The sequence below is a fragment of the Polistes dominula genome, unplaced genomic scaffold (genome assembly GCF_049000335.1).
Source record: "Polistes dominula isolate Pdom_NZ unplaced genomic scaffold, Pdom_raw_medaka contig_11, whole genome shotgun sequence".
Taxonomy (NCBI): Eukaryota; Metazoa; Arthropoda; class Insecta; order Hymenoptera; family Vespidae; genus Polistes; species Polistes dominula.
This window is the reverse complement of record NW_028301154.1, coordinates 21,771-48,496: the sequence shown is the minus strand read 5'-3', so window position 1 is coordinate 48,496 and position 26,726 is coordinate 21,771. Positions and strand designations below refer to the sequence as shown.

Genomic DNA, 26,726 nt, shown 5'->3' with positions numbered 1-26,726 from the left:
TTCAAAAGTCAAAGTGTATGTGAATAAATAATCGGAACAGTATTTACACATACACGTACACTTATATTTTATCTAACACACAGGGTAGCTATAAGAAGAGAGAGGCATATTATATTTTCTCTCTCATTATAACGTAGGAAGTGTCGACCTTATATAAATAATGATACGCAGATCATTACGAATAAAAATAAAAATAAAATGACGAGCAAAAAGGAAAAATGCAACAATAAAAAAAATTGTCCGCTTTTTTTTATTGACAAGATTTTTCCATATAAATTAGAATAATAATAATAATAATAATAATAATTTATGTAAATGTTCGTACTCTTTTATATTTTATTACGTACAAATGAGAGGGTATATAAAAGGTAATAACGGAGCAACGAGGAATTTCTGTATTCATTGTGCGTGGTAGGAAGATATAAATATATATATATATATATATATATATATATATTTTTTTTTTTTTAATAAAAAATCGGACGAATAATTTAAATATATAATTGGAGATTTTTTTCTTTTTATTTTATCTAATTTAAATGTAATACGTTTTTCCTAATGATGTAGATGAAGTAGAGTGATAAGATTAAATTTGTTCTCTCAAAGTAATGCAATGAATAATAATATAATCGTACGGAGATTCTATTTTCACATAAATACTATAGGAACTAATAAAATTAAATAAAAATAAAAGAAAAATGTTTGTTCTTTCTTCTTTTTTTAAAAAACAAAGGATTTTTCACTTGCAAAACACACTTTTTATTTCTTTTCTTTTTCTTCTTCTTCTTCTTCTTCTTCTTCCTCTTCTTCCTCTTCTTCTTCTTCTTCATTTCTATTTTCGTCTTTGTCTTCGTCTTCGTCTTCGTCTTCTTTTTTTGATAACTTTAACTCGAGATTAACGTTGCTGTGCGTAATAATAATAGTAGCAATAGTATCATACATAGTCAAGTATTTTGTTGTTTTTTAATAGTTAGTCTAAAAAATGATTGTAATAAATTAATAAATACGTATGGAATATAGATACATTAATGATTATGGCCCTTTTCGTGCATACAGTGAGTGTCAATCAGAATCGTAGGCCATTACGCTTACTAGAAAACTATCGTCGATATGGCATGTTTAGGATGAAGACAATTTAGAAATAAATAGTTTTCAAGAGTAACGATGTACGCTTTTAAATGACACTAGTTGTATACAACGAAACATTATATCCTGATCGATAGGTCGATTAATAAAATATATTCATACAAATGATTTAATAATAAAATATACGATTGGAAAAATATATGAAAGACTAAATCATAATTAATAAATCATTAAATAATAATTTGTATAGAAAGGATAAAAAATTGAGTGACATATAGGTACACGGAGAATTGAAAACGTATAAAAAAAATATATATATATATATATGTAAATGTATAAATAAAAAAGAAGTTAAAAATCATTCAATAACTTCGATCAGGTTTGAAACGATTAAAAAGAATTCTCTATCATTAAAAAATACGACTAATATTAAATTATAATGAACAATGACGAGCAGATATCTTAGTATCACAGTCAATGTGAGACCCACTACTACCGAGAGGGAGTCAAAGGGTCTGGATTTGTTTGATGGTGGTTTTTCCCTTAGAATTTGATTTCTAATCCTTTAATATCATCTTGTGTATCTCCTATATTAATTGAACGAAAGGAAGATCTATAGGAAAGGATGTAAGTGAAAAGAAAAGAAAATCAAAAGGAGAAAACCACCTTACACAAAACTAAATGTTATTCGGACGATTCTTTGGTGAGTCCTAAACGACTCTTGGATTGGTTCAAGACCATATCTCTTTCTCTCTCTCTCTCTCTCTCTCTCTCTCTCTCTCTCTTTTTCGAAGGCCCCTTTCTCCCTTTCTACGAACAAGCACATTCCAGCACACGCATGTTCTTCCAATTGGAAATCTTCAAAGTGGTAGAGTCGTTCTCGTCGAAATAAAGAATCTCGAGTTCGGTGAGTTTGCTTGGTGCACAACAAGGCCTCGGTGCTTTCCTTTTGTCTTCCTTCCATATAAGACTTTGTAAAAGTGCATGATGATGAGCAGGATTGTATCTAGGTGGACATCGACCCTTGCAATAACCCGCGTCGAATGTCTTAGGTTGCACAATAAATTCGAAACCTTTGAGATCCTTGAATATTACCGTCATCTCGTGTCTACAACATTTTTTATTATCCTCACGACACTCGGTCCTACGTCCCTTGTGAAGAGACATCAATTTTTCCGGTGTTCCGCGTTTTCTTCTTCTATTACCGTTATTATTACCCGTTACATCATAGGATGCAGTTGTAAAAACATTTAATGCGGGTAAAGCAAAAACGCGACGAATCGGTGAACCATTTTGAAGAAATTGTAAATCTAATTCAAGGTTCTTTCGTTCATCGAGTAAACATGCTATCGCTAACTCCGTCACGTCCACTTCTAACCACTTTGAATTTCTTGGATCGTTCAATCGAATTCTTCTTCTTACTTGTGGACTTTTTCTCCTCGTTATTGGCCTTGTTTTTGACAACGACGACGACGACGACGACGACGACGACGACGACGACGACGACGACGACGACGACGACGACGACGACGACGACGACGACGAAGATGAAGATGAAACTATCGTGTCAGAATACAATTGTTCGTTTCGTAGATAAACGATAATTTCCAAATCGTTGTCATTGTTGGTAGCTCGGTGATCTCCCACCAACAGGAACCTCAAGGATGCGTGATCAACCGTGGAATCTTCTTCATCTAAATCCTCGGGAATTTCCACGGGAAAGAACAATCGTTGAAGAATCTTGCTATCTTCTTCATCTTCTACTTCTTCTGCTTCTGCTTCTGCTTCCGTCGTCTCTCGTCTCGTCCTATTTCCAGAATGCTCTGTAACAAGAAATCGAAATATATATTTATATATATATATATATATGTATATCTCTGTGTTTGTATGCCTCTGCTATGTCTGTTTAAAGATTGTTATGAAGAATGCTATTACGTCAGTAGAAAATGGAAAATCATTAATGGATGAACGATTACAAGCCGGGGAATCATTTTATCCAGACGATGCGATAGACTAACGCATTTAGGTTTTTACGTTGAAATTAAATGAGGAAAAGTGAATAATAGATGAATAATATCAAAAATACAACGAAAATAAGATATATTTAGATGTATAAATTTTCGAAGGGTTTCGTTGTAATAATATATTAAATCAACGATCAACGATCAACGATCAACGATCAACGATCAACGATCAACAAAACATCCGACTAAATGTAAACTTGTATTTTTTAACAACTCGATATATGCATTTTGGAAGCCTATACCATTTCTAGAAGCAATCGCGAAATAGCTAAGACTTTGAAAGGGATGCAAATAGATGGCATCATCTTTATCCAGCATCTGCTGTTTCCAGGCGAAACGTTAACAATAATTGCTCGGTGAATATGCATATGCTGTATGAGAAAGAGTAAAACGTGTTTAATGCGACGCGTTAATAATTGTCTCACGGTCCGGGGACTGTCTGCATTTTCTACATCGTGGAAGATCGTGAACCATTGCTAACATCCTGTGTAAGCCAGACGTCGTAATCCATTTGTTCAATGAATAATTATTTAATCCTTTTTTCTTCTTTTTTTTCTTTTTTTCTTTTTCTTTTTTCAATATACAATGTACGAGTATATTTATATAAATGATTGTATTTAGAAAAATTGGTAAGAGATACTAAATGTATTGTATTTATTGAACAAATCAATTATTCAACAAAATCACCAATGTAAACGTTATTAATTATTACGAAAGACTGATGCTTTTTAATCTAATATATACGCGTATACGTGTGTTAGGTACTTTATTAGAACATTATCGTGTTTGATGTCAACGCGCGAGAAGTAGGTCGGTGCTGAACGTTACTGCTTGTTACACCACAAACACATTATAACGTGACAACGTGATCGATCACGTTCTTCTCTTTGTAAACGTTTCTAACTTGCGTTAACATTTGAAAAAATCTAACTCATTCATGCGTCTTCCTTTCTCTCTCATTCCTCCTTCACCATCCTCTTTTACATTATCTTTTACATTATCTTTTACATTATTTGATCTTTTTATCATACGTAAAGATACTTCAAAGTATTTCAATCTTTTCCTATTTATCCTAGAAATTTGTATTGAAAGGAATTCCAGGCTGATCGCCAAGTTAATTGTTTAACAAACATTTTTCTATATATAATGTGGACATAAGCAAATGGAGGACACGACACAATGCAAGAAAGCAATTCATGTAAAAAGTAGCTTATGAAACTCGGGCTTATTGCCAACTAACAATGGATTGTTAGAAAGATGGAAAGAGAGAATAAGATAATAAAGGTTCGAAGTTAATAGCAAAGAGAAAGTTTTCCAACTTGTTACATTGTTTTCTTACCAAACGATTTTTAATTCACTATTAAATGCCATTGTTAACATATCTGTTGAAGGTTTTTCTAAACACCTTGTATATATACCATAGATAAATGGGAAAAGAAACTTTTAAGTGTTTTTCTAAATAATACTAGTATATGTAATATTTCCAATAATATTCTTACATATGAAACTTATTTAAACCAATGAAGTTATTTCGAAAAAATGATACTAATTTTATTTTCAGATCATTTCTATATTATTTCCTAGATAATTTCTTCGATTATTTTATATATGTTCCAATCGAACGATTTCAACAACACACGAATTTATTGTATAATTTCTGATAATTGAATTTCTTACGATCACAGAAATAATCATGTATTCGAAGCATTCATAATTAAACGTTCTTATTTCTACATCGTTTCTAGATCATTATTAGATTATTATCTAAATCATTCACGATACGTTCCTGTCGAATGATTTCAACTTTCGAACTTGTTATTATTATTTTTTCTTAATAATTTACATTTTTACGATCAGAGAAATATGATATTAATAATAATAATAATAATAATAATATTTGAAAAGGTTTATTATTAAACATCCTTATTTCTAGATCACACCTCTCGATCATTTTCAATAAATTTCGATACGTTCGACTCTCGAAAACTTGTACTTTCTGATATTAGTAAATGAAATTTACAATAACAGGAAATATGTATGCAGATTACTCGAAGTTTCATCATTAACGTTAAATTACGAGCTAATTTATGTCTCACTTCAAATAAAGATTTTCAAAGAAGTACTCTACATAAAAGTGGACTACGATAAAAGGAAAAAGAACATTCGACTCGTTCGTTTTTATTACTGCATCATCCCGAATCAAATTCGAAATATATTACTTCGACATCTTGTAAATAACATTTAACTTGTCTCCCACACACACACATACTTTTTTCATAATCAAATGTTTGCTCTTGTTGTTGTTGTTGTTGCTGTTGTTGAAAAAAATGTACGTAAATCTATTATCATTTTTAGACTATGTTAAAATATCAAAGAATTTCTCGAAAGAACGAACCCGTTTCTTATCAAAGAAAACGAGCATTTCATTTTCGTATCCTTTATCTCGTCCTTTTTTTATTTGTATATTTTGTTAAAAAGAGATATAGTAGGAAAGAGAGTTTATCTTCTTCGAAATTTCTTCTTGTTCGCCATACTCGGAACACGGATTTTACGAGCTTTTAGCTACATATGTATATATGTCGAAGATACTGATAATGAAATTTAACGAACGACTTCGTGGAATTCATCTCGATTTACTTTAAAAATAACTATCTTGTACTATCGTCAATAAAAAATCATCGATTTTTCAATGTGTGTCGTGTGTAAACTTTCAGTTGGCGAAGACAAAAAATGTCAATTACACAAATTCAAATATTCCATTGTAGTAATAAAATACCGTATATATCGTGTGCATCTATTAGAATAATAGTTCTTAGAAATAAAAGACTGTCGAATTATTCGAATTCGAAGAATGATGTTCTAATGGAGTACCTAACACGTGTGTAATGTGCATTACTCATTCATTTATAGTGTTCTATACGATTTCCACGAACAATAGTGTACTAATATAAGAGCATTATGCATTTATTAGATTGTAAAACTTTCCTCTTTGAGTTTAATTAATACATTTAATTCACATATAATCAAATATAAAGAATGACAAAAAGAAGAAACGAACAATCAGTAAAAATGATTAATGGTTGCAATTGAAATCATTTCAAATCCCTTATGTTCTTGTTCAAGAATTTCGTATTATATTCCGAGCCACCTACGCACCGTAAATGAAAAAAAAAAGCACAAGTCTTTCGTAATAATTAACTCTATTTAAATCCATTAAACATTGACACAATCATTTCCTCGAATCGTAGAAACGCATGTCCTATTTGTTTATTTTCTAAAGACGCCACTAAAATCATTCCCGCGGGTCTAATCTTGAAAATAATTGAAGCTGGAAGTTTCGTGTGGGTGGGTCGAAATGATTTATAACACGTTAGAAACGTGTCTAAGCGTGTCTTACCACCCCCGCTTCCCACTATCTATTTCCATCTTTCTCTCTCTCCAGTTTATTGGATCCTGCAGAGATCCAATAGAAGAATGTCAAATTATCACGATTGGTATGTTCTATCGACGATTCGAACGTGAAATTTTCATTATGCGTTGCGTTCACATTCCATGCATCATAGAATTATCTTTTCTATATCTCTATCTCTCTCTAGGGAGAGAGAGAGAGAGAGAGAGAGAGCGAGCACGTGCTACGTGAAAGAGAAAGAAATAGAATGATTTATTGGCTAGATAAGAATAAGATTCTACAAAATTATGGGATGCCTAGGGACATTTATGGGACTGGAAAACAAATTGTTTCAATTGATTGACAAATTGGACTTTCTGTCGAATGATTTATTAAGTATTTAGAATGATTATTAAGTATTAGATGAGATAGATGATTAGTTTGTAAGAGTTAATTATAGAAATACGAAATTTGTATCTAATTATTCTAATATTATTATTTAGAAATGAATGACACATTGTGAAATATTTGAGAGTATCTCTTATTTCTTCTTATTGTCAATATCTACGGATCGAAACGCACTAGGTACGTTCATTCACAAATAGAATTAGGCGAAGCGAGGGTGAGATACAGAGAGATAATAGATGGTTTTAAAGTGACGATTCCAGGGAAAATAGCTCGAATGATATATCCTTTCGGAATTCATGGCATTTTCTTCAATACACTCGGCAAACAACGAATATCTGTTGATATTCGTCAGACACGGAGAATTTCGTACTGCGAAATCGCGAAACGATTATACGCCCTAAATAACCGACACGGTAACACACATATACATCGCGGAATCGTAAGCCGTGCCAATTATAGACTTTATCACACGACTTTGATTCTAAGAATAGACACCAAGTACGTTTCTCGTAAGGTATTTTTGCATAGCGTAAGAAATCTAGAAAGAAAAAGAAGAGAAATGCGTCTTCCGTTCTGTATCCTTTACAGAATCTCTTACATCGATTCATGGAAAACGAAATTTCAATGTTTTACACTAACTTCAGTCGTAGTAATATCAATTCAAGAGTACGAACAGTTAAATCGGCAAAATTTATGATTAAAGGTCCTCCGACTTATTTTGTACTTCCTGATTATACGCCAACACTAGTGTGCCTAACTTACTATTACTTTGACTAGATCAATTTCAAGATGATTGACGTTACGTTTTCTACGTTCTTACTTTTATCATCCTACGTCTTTTGCACATACATATATTAAAAGATACAATTGTTGTTGTTGTTTTTTTTTTTTTTTTTTTTTTTTTTTTAATACAATTGATAAACATATTTATCTAATTCGTTGAAAAATTGTTAACATCATTCGAATGTCGTCAGGAATCCAAATGAATTCGTCGAGTTCGATGACAACGCTGGCACGAATGGTAATCCAATTAGCTGAGATATCGTCCGGGCGCCGTTAATCGTGTTAAAACGTGGAAGCAAATTGCACGTGGTGCTAAAAATAAAATAAAAGAGAGAGAGAGAGAGAGAGAGAGAGAGCGAGAAAAAAAATGTCCAAAATAACTTAATTATACTATATCATAGTACTATTGTACTAATAATAGTATCCATTTGAAAAATCATATCAATTTAAATTTAACGAATTTTCTTTTTTAGTAATCTATAAAATATAAAAGTTATCACATATTCCTAATAATATAGAATTGTATCTGAAAACTATTTAGATGAAACACACCAAAGCAGAGTGCAGACTATCTGCTACCGCTGCTACTAACTTCTTCTTCTTCTTCTTCTTCTTCTCTATATTGCTGTTGCTGCTTGTGCATTTCCTTGACGATTCGTTCTTATTGCATCGAGGAACTCGTCGCTCGGCATTCCGCCGAGCATGGAATTTCTATTTCATAATAACAGCCGTGTAGCGGCTGCGAGGCGAGCCGTCACGAGCAAAGAAGTCTTCTTCTTTCTTCTTTCTTTCTTTCTTTCTTTCTTTCTTTCTTTCTGTCTCTCTATTTTTCTTCTTTTCATCTTCTTAACGTTGCTACCACCGTAGACAAGCACCACTTCAGACTGGTCAGCTCGAGTAGGTACACTTTAGATGAATGTCCGACCTAAAACCTAAGGTCATCTTAAGATACCAGATTCCATAATATGTACTTACTACTACTAACTTGCTTTTTCGGTCAGCAGGATGAGAAATATCTACTTGTCACTGAAAACGAGTATCTCTTTAATTAAATAATTCTAATTATAATGTTTATTATCAAAGATAAACGATACTACTATTAGCAAACTTTTAATTTTCGTACCGTTTTGTTAATGCTGTTAATATTTCAAAGTTCCTACACATATACATTCTATTTTACAAGTGTAGAAGAGATTCTCTTATTATATTATTCGACTAAATATATATATATATACATGTATATGTAATATTATCAACTAGTTGTTGATGAAGGAAAAAAGAAAAAAAAAGAATAAAATGACGAGAAAAAAGCAAACTGCAAATGTGTTTAAAAAAATATATATATGTATCTAATAATATATAAGGGTTTTCTCTCGAAACCCTTCTCTAATCTTATTTACTCGAATAAACATTATTTTCGAAATCAACGATAACTGTCTGAGAAAATACAAAATTAAAGAGAAAAGAAAAATAATAAATCGTACAATTTTGTATAATAGAAAGAGAAACAACAAATTACTCGACTTTGCTTTCTAGCCAAACGTCACGTTTCTCTCGAACCCTTTCTCTATACAAACCCTAACCCTAAGTTTATTTAGACGAAGTGGCAATTATACTTGTGACCACCTACATTTTTTACCATCTACATTTTTTCCGAGAACGCCTCTAATAATTTTCCAAGTCATCTGGTCAGAATGTAGTTAACAAATAATTTTCCATTTTTTCTCTACTAAATGGATACTTTCTTTCTCTCTATCTTGATCCAGCAAGTTCCAATAATAGCATTTCGTATATTTGCTCGAGACACTCCAAAAGAAATATACTCTTCGAATCTTAGGATCTCAGCATCCGTTAGTTTCTCCCTCTCTAGTTTATCTAGCCAGCAATCTAGATATCTTCTATCTTTACTAGTTATCTTATTCGTCACCGTTTCTCAGAAAAGAGGACAAACGAAAAAGATTTGACGTAAGAAACGACGAGAATGATGCATTCGAAGATGAAAACTTATGTCATCGTTATTAAACACTTACAGAATCGATTCTATAGTCGATTCATTTTCTTTTGTCGAAATCGCAAAGATTTTTCGGTCCAAGTTCATTGACCGAGACAGGAGTATCAATCTTCCAACTTTTGCAACTTCCTTTTGAACTACCACCGGGATTCTCCTTCACCTCCTTCATCTTTTTTATTACTCAGTGTGGGAGCATAAAACAAGAAGGAAAAAAATTCAAAAGAAACGAGTTTGCAGTTCTTCGCAAAAGTTCGCCCAGGTTTCAGGGGTTGAGAGACACCCCCGGGGCCCCTTTTTAGTCAGAATTCTTGGCTAAAATTTCGAGGCTCTTTTTAAAATGACCCTTTAATTTCTCTTTCTTTCTTTTAACCCTTTCTCTCATTTATAAGAAACAAAGTGTCAGGTCTTTTCTTATACAAGTTTACGAGCGACGCGTGAAAATTTCAAGTCTCTCTCTCTCTCTCTCTCTCTTTTTTTACTCTTCACATGAGATGGAAAAAAGACTTTTTTACACACATACATACGTATAAAATACATACGTATAAAATAAAGTAATTCTCACGTGATTTGTTTTATTTTCTTTTGATTTAATATACCTGTGCCATGAAACACGTGAAGTCTTCTTCGCTTTCTCGACTCCTGCGGTGGTCCATGATGCTGCGACAGCTGCACTTTCTTCAGGTACTCTCTGTGCGCCCTCTCGTATTCCGTCTGGCTTACGTTAGCCTAAAAAAAAAAAAAGAAAAAAACAAAAGGAATATATAGAATGTAAAATACGTACAAATCTCTCGTACATATATGTTCACCTTTATAAGCCGTAAAAAATAAGTTTTATAATTGTCATGATTAAAAAAAAAGAAAAGTTCAATGAACTCGTATAAAATAATCATTTATTATACTTCTCATTGATTTGTAAAACTTATTATTACCTGGTTGCTTCGTTAACGTTCCAATTAAATAAGCTATCCACGTTAAATCTGATATATGTATATTTATTACGATTGGATATCCAAGTAAAAATGATTAGGGATCAATTACGAGCAATCAAGAAGAAATGAAATGATCAAACAAGAAAACTAAAACGGATGGATAATCATTGCCATAAAAAATGTGCCATTGACGATCGACATAAAAAAAAAAAAAGATCTAATTTTTGAACGTCGCAACATAAAGTTTGTCACGAATCAAATGTGAATTTTACGCTCTAGTTAACAATCATACTCTCTCTTTTTCTCTGTCCTCATTGTCTTTCCCACCGTTTTTACCCCTTTTTTCATCCCTCTTAAAGCTCCTCTCCAACTTTCAAGTTGTTCTCTCTCTCTCTCTCTCTCTCTCTTTCTCTTCTTTCTACTCTTCAGAAGGTACTAAGAACGTCTACGGCACTGTTTCTCGGACGTTTCACTAGTTGAAAAGACCAGACGTCGATGACGTTTCTGAGATTAATAACAAGAAAGAGAAGGAGACAGAAAAAGATATTTCTATGATTTAGAAATAGAAACAAAGTTGACAATTTTATTTTCCAATTCCATTATTATTAAATGATAACTTTGCTATTTTCAAATAAATATATTTATACTTGTGATCATTAGGAAAAAAGTGCATGATTATGGTTAGAGAGAGAGAGAGAGAGAGAGAGAGAGAGAGAGAGAGAGAGAAAAGAGAGAGCAAAAGTTAAACTTTTGATTGATCGATGAGAATAATAGGAAGAAAGAGAGATCATTTCTAAAATTAAGACGTGCATTCATCAATGCGACCAATCATCATATAAAACACAACATCTTTCAATTCTAACATTATCCCATTTCTCGAGAAGGTAGATATAAATAATATTATCGCGTTCGTCATTTTTGTTTGCACGTTAATAAAGTTGGTTAATCATTTCTAAGAAGAAAATCGTACAATTCGATCGAGTTACAAGAAAATTCTATTTGTAATAATGAACAATGTGAATGAAGTGAAAAAGATTGTAGAAAAACAAAAATCCCAAAGAAAACACGTGTCTCTTGTTTAACCCTCTTCTTTGGTATAAGTTCGATCAAACTTTTACAATATAGATATATATGAATTTATTGATAAACTTCAATAAAAAAAAATGACGAAACTAAGGAAAGAAAGAAAAAGACAAAAACGAGACGAGAAATAAAGTAAACAATCGTGACGAGATCCTCCTGAATTCACCGGAAGCAGACGGTGAAGACGATAGGTGAGTCATCCTTCATCGTGGCAACCTAACGCCCCCGCCAATCCCTTTAAAGTCATTTAACTTCTCTCTCTTTTTCATTTTTTTTTTTTTTCCAAAGAAAGAGATAGATTCTTCTTTTTCGTCTTCTTCTTAAGATCAGTTAACTTCACCGAGGCAAGTTCCGGTTCGAGAAGAATGTTTTCTTCGTCTTCGTCTTCATCATCTTCTTCTTCTTCTTCTTCTTCTTCTTCTTCTTCTTCTTCTTCTTCTTCTTCTTCTTCTTTATCTTCGTTTTCTTTGAAGCTATTGCAAAGCTAAAGAATACGTGACTTCACGATATTCATGCTAGGTAAAGGAAATGAAGTTAAAGAGAGAAAGAGAGAGAGTGTGAAGTATGGGCTTTTTAGAAAGTCATGACGAGATCTTTGTGGGTGGCCCCCTACATCGACAATTAGATACGAACAAATTCATATTGAAACTCAAGCAATCAAACATACGGTGTCTACAATTTCTCATATATATATAGAAAAATTCAGTGCTACAACCCATCTTAACAGTTTAGTATTAGAAGAAAGCCATAGCACCTAGTACCTACATATATATATAATAATCGTAAAATTTATTATGAAACATTTGGAAATTCACACGTCATAAGTATGACCGCATTTCCTTCATTGATAAATTTCAAGCTCTCCCTTTTCCCTCCTACCTTCCGTTCATCTCTTAATCCGTCTAGACGAACGTAATTTCTTTTTAAGAAACTTTAAGTAAACGACAAGTATACTACTAGCCCTCTGTAGTCTGCGTAGGTCAGTCAATTGGTCCTTTTAAAATTGTGATTTGAGAGAACAGTGTCCTGGTATGCATAAGCGCAAAAACAAATTCGCGAGGCTAAGTGAGCAGCACAGCAGCAGATCACCGGACGTGGATGAAACAACAACAAATCGGATCGGACGCTCAGCAGGGAATTTCCATGCGTTTCTTTTACATATGGCTTGCTTAATTATTCGCAAACGCGAAAAACGAGAATAGAAATTTTAGAATACATCTAAAACTTCGGGATATACATAAAAAAAAAAGAAAAAAAAAGAAAAAAAAGAGAGATAGTTATATAAATCGATTGGCCTTGGACTCGAAAGTCGAACTCGAACGATAAATATATAAAAAGAAAAAAAGATATCTTTCTCGGAAGAGATTCGTGAAATGAAGAAAAATACAAAATAAATTTTCTGGGCACGCCTTCGACTCGTTAAAATCTCAACAGATTTGCGTTAAACGAAATTGTTTATCAACCAGAGATATTTATCATATTAGGTATATATATGAAATTTCACGCGAAATTATTTATCAACAAATCGATGTATATATTTTGACATCATTTATATCTTCACTAATATCGATGCGATTGTAATTTAACCGTAAACATTCTCTAATTCGAAGAAATTCGGACAACAAAAATACCGGTTTGGTGATTTACCGGTCGATCTTGATGATGACGTTGAATACGTCATCGCCATGACGCTGCATTTTTCTTTTTCTCCTTCTCTCCTGTTCTCAAAAAAAAAAGGAAAAAAAGGAAAGAAAGGAGGGCTAATTTACACAGCATCGTCTTCCGTCCTTCAAAACGATCGAGAAATTTCATTTAATTAGCTTTACGTATGCTATGCTTATGCATGAAATGCATTTCTTGTGAAAAGCCAGCAGAACCATGTATTAAGTCCTATCAAAAGTGTATACAAACGTGTTCCTGATCTTTAACTTTGCTAAAAGACCGAAAGAGAGTGAGAGAAATTTCCTTTGTATAAAAGGAAGACGAAACGACTAACTTTCTCTTCAAATTTAAACCAATCATAAATCTCGTTAGCGTCGATTCAACGACCAAGTGATTGCAGCCTGTCATAGTGAGCTGAACATAGTAACTTTTCAGTTATTTTTGATCAATTGATATACGATATATATATATGCATATAAATGAATTACATATGTGTATATATACATATGTAGATAACACGAAAAGGATAAGATGATCACTGACGAAAGGGATTTTTTATCTCTTGAAATTTGCTCTCTCTCTTTTTTTCTTTTCGACTTGTCATAGTCATCGTTGAAAAAAAAAAAAAAAACTGTCGTCAGAATGTCACCGATCATTAAAATCCAACCGATTAGAAATGAAATTCTTGAAGGATGTTAACTAATCGAATGAAATCATTCACAATATGTGAGAAGTACCTTAGACAGGTAAATTTAAGAAAGAAAGAATAAATAAATGATTAATATAAAACTCGTTTTATATATCTTATCGATCATTGACATCAAATTTAGAAATAAATTATAATACATAGAAAAAAGTGATCTATCAAGAAAATATTTGTAAAGTAAAGATGAATAATATAAACGAAAAGTACGTTAAACTCTCTCTCTCTCTTTTCCTTCGTGGACGCAATTGCCTAAGTGTCCCGATAATATGGTACGCATGTAACCGAATTATCAACGTAGAAATCCCATAAATATCACTTCAGATAAACAGGCCTGGCCTTTATCTTTCACAATTTATTCGTTCTCGCCGACTTGAGTTATAGCCGCCCCAAGTTGCGGGAGCACGCACTTTGCTAGTGTTTTCCATCTTTTCTTAACAAACAACCTTCTTTTTAATTTCTCTTTCTCTTCTCGTTTTATAATTCCTCCAGTTTCTTGTCAAGTTTCTCGTCTAGTTTCTCCTTCATCTTTCATCTTCATTAACGAACAACAATTTGAATCTTATGCTTATAAGGGAAAACATTGATGACACTTCTTTCGTAATTTTTGACAATATAATTCAAGTTGGAATATCAAATAGTCCAAGTATTCTACTTAACAAGTGTTTCACAAATGCTTTGACGTATTTGCGAAGAAAACTTTTGTTCATACATATGTAAGCAAACGTATAAATATTTTTTACCTGGTATGAATTTGTATTTCTATTAATTTCCTTTTTAAAAATTGTCTATGTAAAACTTTGTAATCATATCGAAGTTTTCATGTAAGATGGGATTATGCTTTCGAAAAAAAAGTTCAAAGTCTTCTAGTTGGTATAAATATTTTTCAAATCATGTAATGAGTATGCCCACCACGTGGGTGTATACTTATAATTAGCGTGCGGGCCATTATGTAGATACATTGCTACCAGGATACGTACGAGACAGGGCAAACGCACGGCGCCGTGCGTTCTTCAGAAAAAAAAAAATAAATAAATAAAACAAGACAAAAGGAAAGAAATAAGAAAGAGAGAGAGAGAAAAAGAGATGAAACGTGTTATTTTCATTAACACAAATTTCGATTAAAAATAATTCAATTCCATAAATGAATCTAATATTTTGATTAACAATCATTTTCAAAGAAATAACATATAGTTCTGAAAACTAAACTAAACTAAACTAAACTAAATGTGTGTGTGTGTGTGTGCGTGTAAGAAGGTATTTGTAGAAAAAAAATTAGACAAAAATTAGACAAGGGGGAGAAAAAGAAATAACAAGTAGTAAAAGTAAGTATTTGAAAGTTAAACGTAAATGTGAAAAAAGGAGGGTATGCTATATTTCGAAATAAATTTAGAGAGTCAAGGGTGCCGAATGGTGAGGAGAAATGATTAAGAGACACGCATTACGATGATTTGCTAACGTGCGAACTTGTTACGAAAAAGAGAAAAAAAAAAAAGAGAGAAAGAGGAAAGGAAAGAGAAGGAAAAATAGAAATATACTCGAATAATTTTGTTACCGTCTTGCTGAATGCTATTGGGAAACTCCAAATGTTTTTTGAAATCTCTGCTAAGCGTTTCTCATTCCCTATCACGCACCTGTTCTATCTTTGTCTATTTGATTATTTCTAAACTCGCAGGTATTCTTTTGTAATAGAAAGGATCCGGATATATGTTATATGTCATGCCGGATCCTAAGAACCTCAATGATTCGTAAAAACAAACACATACACCTGCGTGCACACGCGTGTAATTATAATCCTCATTATCGTGACTAGCTGACCTCGAAATCTATTGGAAAGGATGTAAATAAGTATATTGTATATAAGTATATAGTGCGTGTTAAGAATATTTTTGGATTAAATGAAGAAAAAAGTGTCTTTGCGATTGTAACGAATAATGTTTCATCGATTTTTATATTGGCTGGAAAGCAAGAGGTTGCAAAGGTGCATATGTCGGCGAAAAATAAAAAGAGAAGAAGGAAGGAAGGAAGGGAGGAAGGAAGACAAGAACTAATGTAAAAAGGATTCAAGGCAAAGGGAAGGGAAGGGAAGGCAAGGCAAGGCAAGGCAAAGGAAAACGACGCACGTGCACGTGCTCGTGCATGCGTAAGCGAAAGTGGGGCAAGAAGGACCACCCACGTTAGACGACGTCCTGTCTACTACTACCAACCAGTGCAAAGCAACTTCTCTTTTTACAAAGAATAAGAAAAAGAAAAAGATGAAAAAGAAGAAGAAGAAGAAGAAGAAGTCTCACAAGAGCCGCGACAAGAACACAAGGAAGCAGACGATCGAGTTGTTCTTTCAAATTTTTCCTTAAAATCTCAACGACACACAATGACATTCTCCTACCTGTAAAACTTCCCCCTACCTTTTACCTTTTACAAATATCCGACAATATTCTTAGGAACGGTTGAATCAAAAAACAAACTGAAATATCTATCTATTCCATCGATGGAGGAAGATATAAATGAAAGAATGGTGAAGAAGACAAATGAAAAGAAAGAAATATATACGTTCTGTTAAACGTACAAAAATAGAAAAAATAGAAAAAAGATATTTTATTTGCGTATGTTATTAGCTACTATCATCTTCCTCTTTTTAATGTACTGTACTTAAATACGTATGTATTTTGTGTTAACGGTGAGTAGACGATATCGATTTAATCGCAACAAGATATATAATTATCTCGATTGGATCTCTAATAAAGTATTAATTGATGACATAACGTTGTAATATCCTCGTGAACGAACTTCCCTCATTCTCGTGAAACGATTGAAACGTTAACATTCTATTTCCGTAGAAATCGTTTATACGTCTATGAAATACTCGGAGTATTTTTAGATACCGTGAATATTTAATCGTTAGATAGGTAGATATATCAAATTATTATCGTCCGAAATCATTTTCTACGATATAATATAGAATCAAATTGAGAGAGAGAGAGAAACGACTTAGGTGTTACGACATGAAATTTAAGATAAATTAAAGATGATAAAAAAAATAAAAAAAAGAATAGAAAATGAATTCGAAAGAGACCATTGAAAGGAACTTTTCCATCTTCCATAGTTATATGTCCACATGAGTCACCGATCTATTCCTTTACAATTCTATGTTATCAATGACGTAGTAAGTACTTCCTGTAACTATTTCTTACAAATCTTGGAAGAGTCAAGAGAAAGTTACATTGAATTATGAGAACGTATATTACTTTTAGATGGGTGTCTCTATGTGTTCGATAATTTTACCACACATTGTTTATAATGAAAAATTACAATCATTTTTTTATTAAAACGTTATCTAATATAATAAACAATACTATAATAAAGACTTATACAATTGAATACTTTAATCTGAGAGAAGAACGCACGTTTTATTTCTATTGTAAAAAAAAAAAAAATAATAAATAAAAAAAAGTCAAAAGAAGTGGCACACCGTCAATAGTAATTCGCATAGTTTCATAACGAGTCACATTAGCATCATCGTCCTATGACGCACCCACACCCTCCTTCTACCTTCACGCATATAAATAAATACAACTCGGTAATAATTGCAAGTTAACGTTATCAGATAAAACGAATCTTTTTTTTAGAATCTCAATAACACTCGAAAAGGTGATAAAAATCTATCTCGATAAATGAAAAAAACTTTCTCATCGAGTGAAGTAACATCTTATACGAAGATATGTAGGAAAAAAAAAGGAGGAATAAAATAAACTAAAAAATGTATATGGTAATAATAAAAGCAAGCTAAAGGAATAAGGAAAGAATGAAAATACAATGGAAAGATATGCGCGTGCGCGTGCGCTGCTAGAGATCAAAGTTGCGTGCCGATGGGCAAAAGAGGCCGCATCTCTCGTCCTCGCCCTCGCCCTCGCCCTCGCCCTCGCCCTCGCCCTCGCCCTCGCCCTCGCCCTCGCCCTCGTCCTCGTCCTCGCCCTCACCCTCAACCTTTCTCTCTTTATAGTACGGCCTGCGTGCGTGACACCTGTTGCTTAAATGCAACGAAGAAGGTGGCTTCAACGGAACTTTGACGCGAACTGAAAAATAATTTCAAATGAATACCGAGATTTGTGAAAACATCGTCGAGGTTTCTTTTTGTAGTTTAGAGATATGTAATCATAGTGTATGTGGAATCAAATTGTTGATCAAAATAATATTATGAAAATTTAATTACACATATATTATATTACATATACTTTTTCTCTTTCTAAGAGTTAATGGAACTTTGTTAAGTACTTAGACGGTATCCTAAAGAACGACTTCATAAATCAGCAAAGTTGTTCAAGAAGAAAAGAAAAAAAAAGCTTAGGTGGAAGCCTCCTCGTACGGTCGTATAACATCGTCGACGGTTATAAAGATACTTGATGTAATTTATGCGTGTAACAATGAACGGAACATGTTTCTTCTTCTTCTTCTTCTTCTTCTTCTTCTTCTGCTTCTTCTTCTTTTTCTTCTTCTTCTTATTCTTTTTCTTCTTCTTCTTATTCTTTTTCTTCTTCTTCTTCCTCTTGGGATATTTCAAACAACTAGTGTTACAGATCTACCAGTAATGCTAAAGGATCGATTGATCTTAGAATATTTAAAATATCAGTGCACTTTATACATTTTTTAAATTTCCAATAAAATAAATAACATAATAATGTGAGAAATCGTCAAATATTATTTTGTAAAGTTTCGTAAGACCATTTAACAAATTCATTGATTTATATGGTATTTTTTATTATCCCTAAAGGTGAAAGTTCTCACGAATCACGATTTATATTTGCATAAACCACAGATGGATGACTCTTGTACACGACGCGTGGAAAGTTCATTGGAATGTTGCATTCGATCGTAGATACGTAGAAAAGTAAAATTAATGATCATACGTGTATTCAATTTAAATAACATTAATTTCCATCGATAAATCGATTGAATTATCGCTCAAACTAAATCGTTGAAATTTTTTTTTAATAAATGCATCCATATAATAAGTAAATGTATATTAATTATATACTATTATAATAAAGTTCGCGCGTAATAATGAGTGTGCACGTTCGACAACATTATCGGCGAAATAATCGGCTATCGAATGCGATGAGAATCTACGGGGTATCTTTTAGGTTTGCACGATTAAATCGCATAATGAAACGAAATTAATTCAAATAGAACAAAAGGATATAAAGTGATCGAGCGATTTTCATTTCTCTCTTCTCATCGTTGTTGTGTGCTACAACCACCTCTCTCTCTCTCTCACTCTTTATAATTAATTCTATAATTAATTCTATAATTAATTCTATAATTAATTCTAAAAACAAGAAAACTCGTAGATTTTGATGAAAGGGAAAAGAAACCGCGCGCAAATGTTACTTTTGAATACACATTATCTATTAGATATATATATATATATATGCATCTATCTATGTTGGTAAGTATGTATACATAAAGGTGTGTGTGCACGCGGCAAAATGCTCGGGATTGGATAATGAGAAGTCGCGCCGTGCGTAATTTCACGGGAGGAGACTCGTCTGTATGTCGTTTCAGGATGCAACACAACACGGCTGCAGCATGTGCAATGTACATACTACTACATGCCAAGGAGACGAGAGAACAGTTTGAACTTTCGAGCGTGTTACAACTCGTTCCACCAAGCTGAACCTCCTGTAGGTACAAGATGATTCCACGAGAGAGCTATAATGATACCGTTACGGGGCAAAAACTGAAATGGTCAATAACCAAACAAAAACAAAAAAAATCTAAGAGAGAGAGAGAGAGAGAGAGAGATTTCATTCTTTATGGTGAAAGAATGATCGAGAAGATGAAATTTAAATTGATTAGTAAAGTTTTTCATTGAATTCAAAGAACATTCTCATCTCGTCATTTATTTTCATATATCTCTTTTACTCATATATTATAAATATTCTTCTATTTCTGAGAAACTCATGAGGAATTCATCATTTAAAAGATTCATCAATGATTCTTAGACATGCATGCATATGTAAATAATAATAATAATAATAATAATAATAATATAATAAATCAAGGAAAATCTAAAATACGATATAAGGAAGAAGAAAGAAAAATAATAATGTCTGACTGGTTGGTCGATTAATGATGTGGGATAAATTAACGCGTAAAAGAATAACTAGAAGAACAAAAAAAAACGTGGAATAAATTTTCCGTACCGATCTTAACCGAGGATAATTGAAAGTATCAAAGATCGATGTGCTCCAAATTGTTCTTTCTCTTTCTTCGACAAAGCTCAAAATTTTCATTTTCAAAGACAAAACGATCGCATTTTCTCAGATGATGCTACGAGTCTTTTCATGCCATGCGAGTCTCTTAAGTACGCGAGTCGTATTCCTTGACACACTTAAAATTACTCGATGAAATCTACGAAGAGCGACATTAAGGTTCTTTCTTTCTCATACAATTTTTCTTTTTTTGAAATTCATTTCTCACGTTTCCTATTCATCAAATTTTGATTGTCGTGCATCAGTGGCTTCTGTAAGAAACAAGAAGAAGAAAAAAAAAGCAAAGGGATGGTTTTGCGAAGCGAAACGAAGCGACGAAACCTTTCGACGAGACATTATACTAAAAGTATATTCTTCTTTTTCCTCTTGTTTCTTTCTTCTTTGATCTACCTTTCCTTCCTTCCTTCCTCTCTCCCTCCCACGTACCTTCTTTCTTTCTAAATGTCGTCGAGGCGTCACCACTTTGTCACCTTTTGCTCCTCCTATTATATCCATTTTTCTTATTGACTTAAGAGAGAGATATACGAAAGAACGAACGAACGAACGAACGAACGAACGAACGAACGAACGATTTCACGTTCGATTGACTGTAAAATTATAACAAGAATATTATCGGTAACTCTATAAGACGGACAACGTAAAGCAACAACGTTTTATCTGGTATGAGATAGCAAAAACAATACCTAATGAAATATGTGAACGGACACGTTTACGTTGACAGGTTGCACAAGAGACAGGTTGTGCCATTTGATGTCAGATTCAAATAAGCATGAAAATTTCTATTGAAAGCATTGAAGACCCCGACCCACCTGATCGCTTGTTCGACTCAACATAAGATTCTTCGGAATGTACGGTCAGATAACGATCATGGGGATTGAGACACGAGTAATCCGGTCGTTTTAAGTGTCGCTTGCTTATCTGGAAAGCCGAGTCTTCTTATACGTGAGAAAAGATGTTTACTCGTGTCGGCATATCATCAAAAGAACGTGATTATTATGTAGTACATACATATATCTCCTCTATGTATTCACACATACATGATGATATTACATGTATTTCTTCTCCAATTATATATATATGTATATACAAGTACAACCAATTAATTTTTACTTTTATTTTTTACAAGACACAATTACTCTAGTGTTACTTTTTGCGTAGCGATAATTGACGACGCGTACGAAGACAATGATGATGCGTAATAAATCGAGACCCATAGCAGATTTTTCAAATTATCCAATTAAATAAATAAACTTACAAGTCTGTGTGTATGTGAATTAATTGTCACGCCTACGAATAGAATGATCTAATGGAAAGAGACAAGTCGTTGAAAATGATCGGAAGAACACGCGATTCGATTGTTCACGCTTTACTGTGATACACGCTGTCACACGGCTCGTTTCACGCATGAATCTATGAGCTCTTAACGATCCAGATGCTCCCAGATGACAGCTTCTTCTCTCTCTCTCTCTCTCTCTCTCTCTCTCTCTCTCTCTCTCTTGTTTTACTATCATGTATTCTCCTCCTCCTTCTATTCGTTTTCGTTGTCGTTGTCTTTGTCGTTGTCGTTGTCGTTGTCGTTGTCGTTGTCGTTGTCGCGTTGTCATTGTCGTCTACTACAGAGAATGCTTTTTTATACGATGCCAACGAACCCTGCTCTGCACGACGTTATTCTATATATGTTTGTATGTATGTAAAAGCGACGTGTCATAGACACGTGTAACGCGGTCAACATTTTGTCGATAAAATTGGTCGAGTGGCCTCGACGAGACGCGTCGAATGCACCCGACGACTATGTCGATCCAAATTCTCTAAACTCCTGTCGCTATTTTTATTATTCTCCTTATCAATTATTTTTTCTATAAATAAACATAATATATTTTACATATCTTATCATTAAAACATGAAATTCATGAATTCATGAACCATTGAATGACTATACTGATCTGTGGTAACCCATTATCTGCCACAGTACAAAAATATAAAGAAAAATTAAATTAACTAAATTATAATGAGATCAAAATGTATATGTGTAGGTTTACAAGTTGTTTTCTGCTAAATTTCTCATTATTATATTCGACAAAATATTTCCAAAATTCCATATATTATGTGCACATGCATAAATCGTATTATTAAAGTAATAATTGTATATGTGTGTTAATTAAGCTTAGGCATTCACTTTTATAAGATTATTATTAAAATTTCATAAAATTATCTAATAATCTCGTGACGGATGTTGCTTCGATAGATGTTGTTGTTAATGCTAATTTGTAAACACTTGATCATCTTTCATACGTTAACTTCTTCGAATTATTGACAATAAATAAGTTTCGTAAAAAGATTAGTTTGTTTATTTACTTTTAATAAGATCGTTAGTCGGTCAATGTTTTATGACGACGTGTTATTTTTTGCTAATTTTGTTTCAAATATGTTTATGTATACATACGCACATTAAACATATGAAATTTGATCAATAAAATAAACACACATGAAAATATTTCTATAGAATTTTTCCTAAAACGTCTAGTTATTTTGTTTAAGACCTACATTTTTCATGAATTAACCGAATAATGCATTTTAACGATGATAACATATACAATTTAAGTATAGATTTTTGTTACGTACTTCTAACTTCTAACTTCTAACTTCTAAGAAAAAAGAATAGAATAATGAAAACCATTACACATTGTATAGAAAACAATATACTAAGAAGATTGTTGCAAGGATAAAAGAACACAACAATGCTATTATTAGTAATAATTACTGAACAATAACAACACGTGAATTATATAAGAATTCTCACATTTACATCGATATATCGATTTTAATCATTACATAAAAACTTACGACAGTAAGTTATTTACTAAGACACTTCCATTCCATCTTAATTAATTTCTACCTAGCAATATATTCATTAATTCCTGCCTTAAATATTTCAATGAAAATAAAAGAACAAACTAGGAATAAAAATGTTAGTGAAAGGTGTTGTAAAGTGATATCTTGCACATATGTATATAGATTAGTATATATATATATATATTCATTCTTTTCATTCATTCTAACGTTCAGATAACGCCAACTTCGATCAACGAACTCGAGGAATAGTTATGAATGAAGAAGAAAATGTCGTCGAGATCGGTTGTTATCGTCATCGGAGGCAATCATTTTCATGAGTTTATCGAGAAGTTCTTTTCGGACTGTGGGTCGCGAGTCATGACAACAAAAAGAAGAGGAAATAGAGAAACGGAGAGAGAGAGAGAGAGAGAGAGAGAGAGAGAGAGAGAGAAGAGACATTTGAAATATAGTGATTATAAAACTACTCTAACAATAAGTCACCAACCAATTTTACTTATGCATTCTCTTTTTTTGTGTCATATTATTCTTAAGCTTTTCAAATTGCCTAAGAAAGAACTATTTTTAAAATAAATATATATATTTATATGTATTTTTTTTTTCTATTTGTCATCATAAAAAAAGGAATTGAAAAATAATCCCAAATATATAACTATCTTAAAACACATGTATAAATCTTTGATCACTTTTATAATCATTGATCTCATTAGTCAGCTCAACTTTCTTTCAATCTCTTTAATTCTCTTTCATCAAACAATGCTGATCATAAATAACTCGACAGTACGAAAATATCTTAAACGTTTATAGAGAATCTGATATAGCTGAGTTGATCCAACTTGACTGTTTATATTCTTAGTAACTAAACAACAGAATAATCTATTAATCGGTTACTCTCTCTTCTTCTTTACTACACAAAGGATCTTTCGATTAAAACCAAAAAGAGTATTATCATCGTTATTATTATTATTATTATTATAATCAATGTTTCACAATCTAAAATAAATTGATCCAATGCAATATGTTTTATTTACAATAACAAAATTTGTTTATCTATCTAATCTCGCTCATTTGATTAACCAAGCTATACCGTTACGTTCTTCTTTCTCTCTCTCTCTCTCTCTCTTTAATTACGCGCGTTTATAGTTTATAGTTTATATATTGTATATGCGTATTGTACATGTATATATACATGTAGTAGTGGTATGGTGAAAAGGAGAAGAGATGAAAAGAAAGAAGCCGATATTGTGTACTTGTTTTCTGTGTATAAATCCAACTCGTATAACTTTCAAATCACACACACTTCTATATACTTTAATCGTTAATATCGATCTCCTTTCAAAAATACTCCCATTAATGTTTTTATTTAATAACGTTAATAAAAATTCTAGAGATACGTAATGATTATTTTCTACGAAATAACGATAATAAATTGTTTAACGTACGTAACGTTAATTTGCAATAGTTGGTTATAAAAAAAAAAAAGAAAACAAAACAAAACAAGAAAGAAAAATAAAAAGAAATGAAATTTTTGAACAAGTCAATAAAGTGCGCGAAAAATATGATATAATTTTGATCTCGTATGGTGCTGCATTGGGTGCAGAAGAACGCCTACCTTAGAAGGATCAGGTATCCTCCGAAGCCCGAGGCTTTCTACGATGCTTCTTCTGATAATCTCAAGCTCTTCGTCGCCGAGCACGTTCCTCGAAGAATGACCAGCACTAGTTGGCGTAGCCGTTGCCGTTGGCTCATATATCACCTCCTCCTCGTAGTTCTCTTCGAATTCGAGAAATCTTGAATAGGTTTCCACCTGTTGTTGAAGCTGATAAGATGAAGATGAAGATGATGCCGGTGCTGGTACACCAAGTGTAGGCTCGTACAAAACGCTCATCACGAGTAGAGCAAGGATAATACTTTTAGATAAACCTTTTGTTGATTTCCTCAATAATGAGGAATACGACGACGAAGACAAAGATGAAGAAGAAGAAATTTTTTTACAATGTTCACCAACGACTAACAGTTCATCCTGTTCCTTAAATTCTTTATTAGCAACACTATTATCGGAGTCTATCGTAAAATTTGTAGCACGAAACGAAAATAACGAATAAAAAGAGGTGGTCTCGTTGCGGAACGTCTTTAGAGCATTCAAAGCACGTGGTGGTTGTCCTCGAGTACCGGATCTCACCGTAGCAGTTTCTTCGCAAACATCAAACAAGCTACTACTATTCACAGATGAAGAGTCGGCACACCACGAAATGACTTTGGCGTTATTACGACAACAACTTTGCCGATGATATCGTTGTTGGCGTTGCTGTTGCTGCTGTTGCTGCTCTTGTTGCTTTTGCTTTGCCGGCTCTTCTCGGTCGTTTTCACGAGTACCACTTCGAATGATTATTGAGAGCTTGCCCATAGCCAGGAACGCGAGCTCGTGGCCTGTGTCCGGGCCTTGATCGCTCGGCTACTCTCTACAGAGAGAACTCAACGCGGTTCTACGCTCTCCTACGCGAATCTCACACTTTCCCCTTCTTTTTCCTCTCTTATTTCGATCGTTCTTTTAATCTAGAACGATCAAGACTATCTCTCACCTCTTCTGAGTCTTTTTGATAATTTCAGTCTATTTATTTTTATCTTTTCTATTTTTTTTCTTTTTCACCTTTTTTCTATCCGTTCTTGTCGCACACAAGAAAAGCGTATACAATAATCACACATCATTCTTAAAAAACGAATGCACATGAACTCGTTATAAAAGAAAAAACAGACTAAATAAGAATAAGAATAAAGAAGTTAAATGATGTTACTAATTAGATCTTTTAATTTTTAAGAGGGAAAAACAATTCTTTTTATTTCTTTATCTTCTTCGACGATGATAATCCTTTGTAATAATTCGATCATTTATCTTTGACCCTAATTCTCGTGGCTGGCCACGAGAAGGATAGGACAAGTACAACACCAAAACAGTCATCGTTAATTAATTAAAACATAAGAAGAAAATTAAAAAAAGAAAAACAAAAGAAGAAAATTAATGAGAGTAAACGTAAAATTCTTGCAGGAATCTTCATAGACGATTAACTTCTTGTCACAATGAAATCTTTCTCATAGGTGTAAAATATATATCTCTCTCTTAGTTTCTTTTATTTTTAATATCTATCTCTTATGCGATCTTAGCTTTCTCGATAGAAGAAAACGATAATAAAACTCGTGATTAGTCGAGTCTAAATTCTTCGATAACGATTGGAGAGAAGAAGAAGAATAACTACTACTACTCTCTCTTCTCCTTTTTTTTCTTGTTCTCTCCCTCGCTACCTTAAAGGATGAAGGAGGAAGGAGAGCACGGACCGCTACCTACGACTGCCGGCTGTCGACTGTGTGCTGTATTGCGTGTGCATATATATATCCTCATTGGGCTCCCGCCTCCTATGCCGCTACAAAACTCTTGCCGGCGCCGCTGCCACCACCACCACCACCACCACCACCTCCACCACCACCACCATCATCATCACTACTACTGTCCTCAACTTTACCTATGACGACGA

General features: G+C 33.0%; 1 protein-coding gene across 1 annotated transcript; it reads right to left on the bottom strand.

Annotated features, from left to right (window-relative positions):
- Positions 1 to 485: 485 nt before the first annotated feature.
- mav (TGF-beta domain-containing family member maverick) lies at positions 486 to 26,627 on the bottom strand. Its single transcript, XM_015331619.2, has 3 exons — positions 24,809 to 26,627; positions 10,297 to 10,426; positions 486 to 2,909 (listed from the first exon to the last, which is right to left on the bottom strand). Exons 1-3 carry the CDS (start codon positions 25,601 to 25,603, stop codon positions 1,897 to 1,899), a joined length of 1,938 nt encoding a protein of 645 aa, XP_015187105.2. The 5' UTR covers positions 25,604 to 26,627; the 3' UTR covers positions 486 to 1,896.
- Between the last annotated feature and the right edge of the window lie 99 nt (positions 26,628 to 26,726).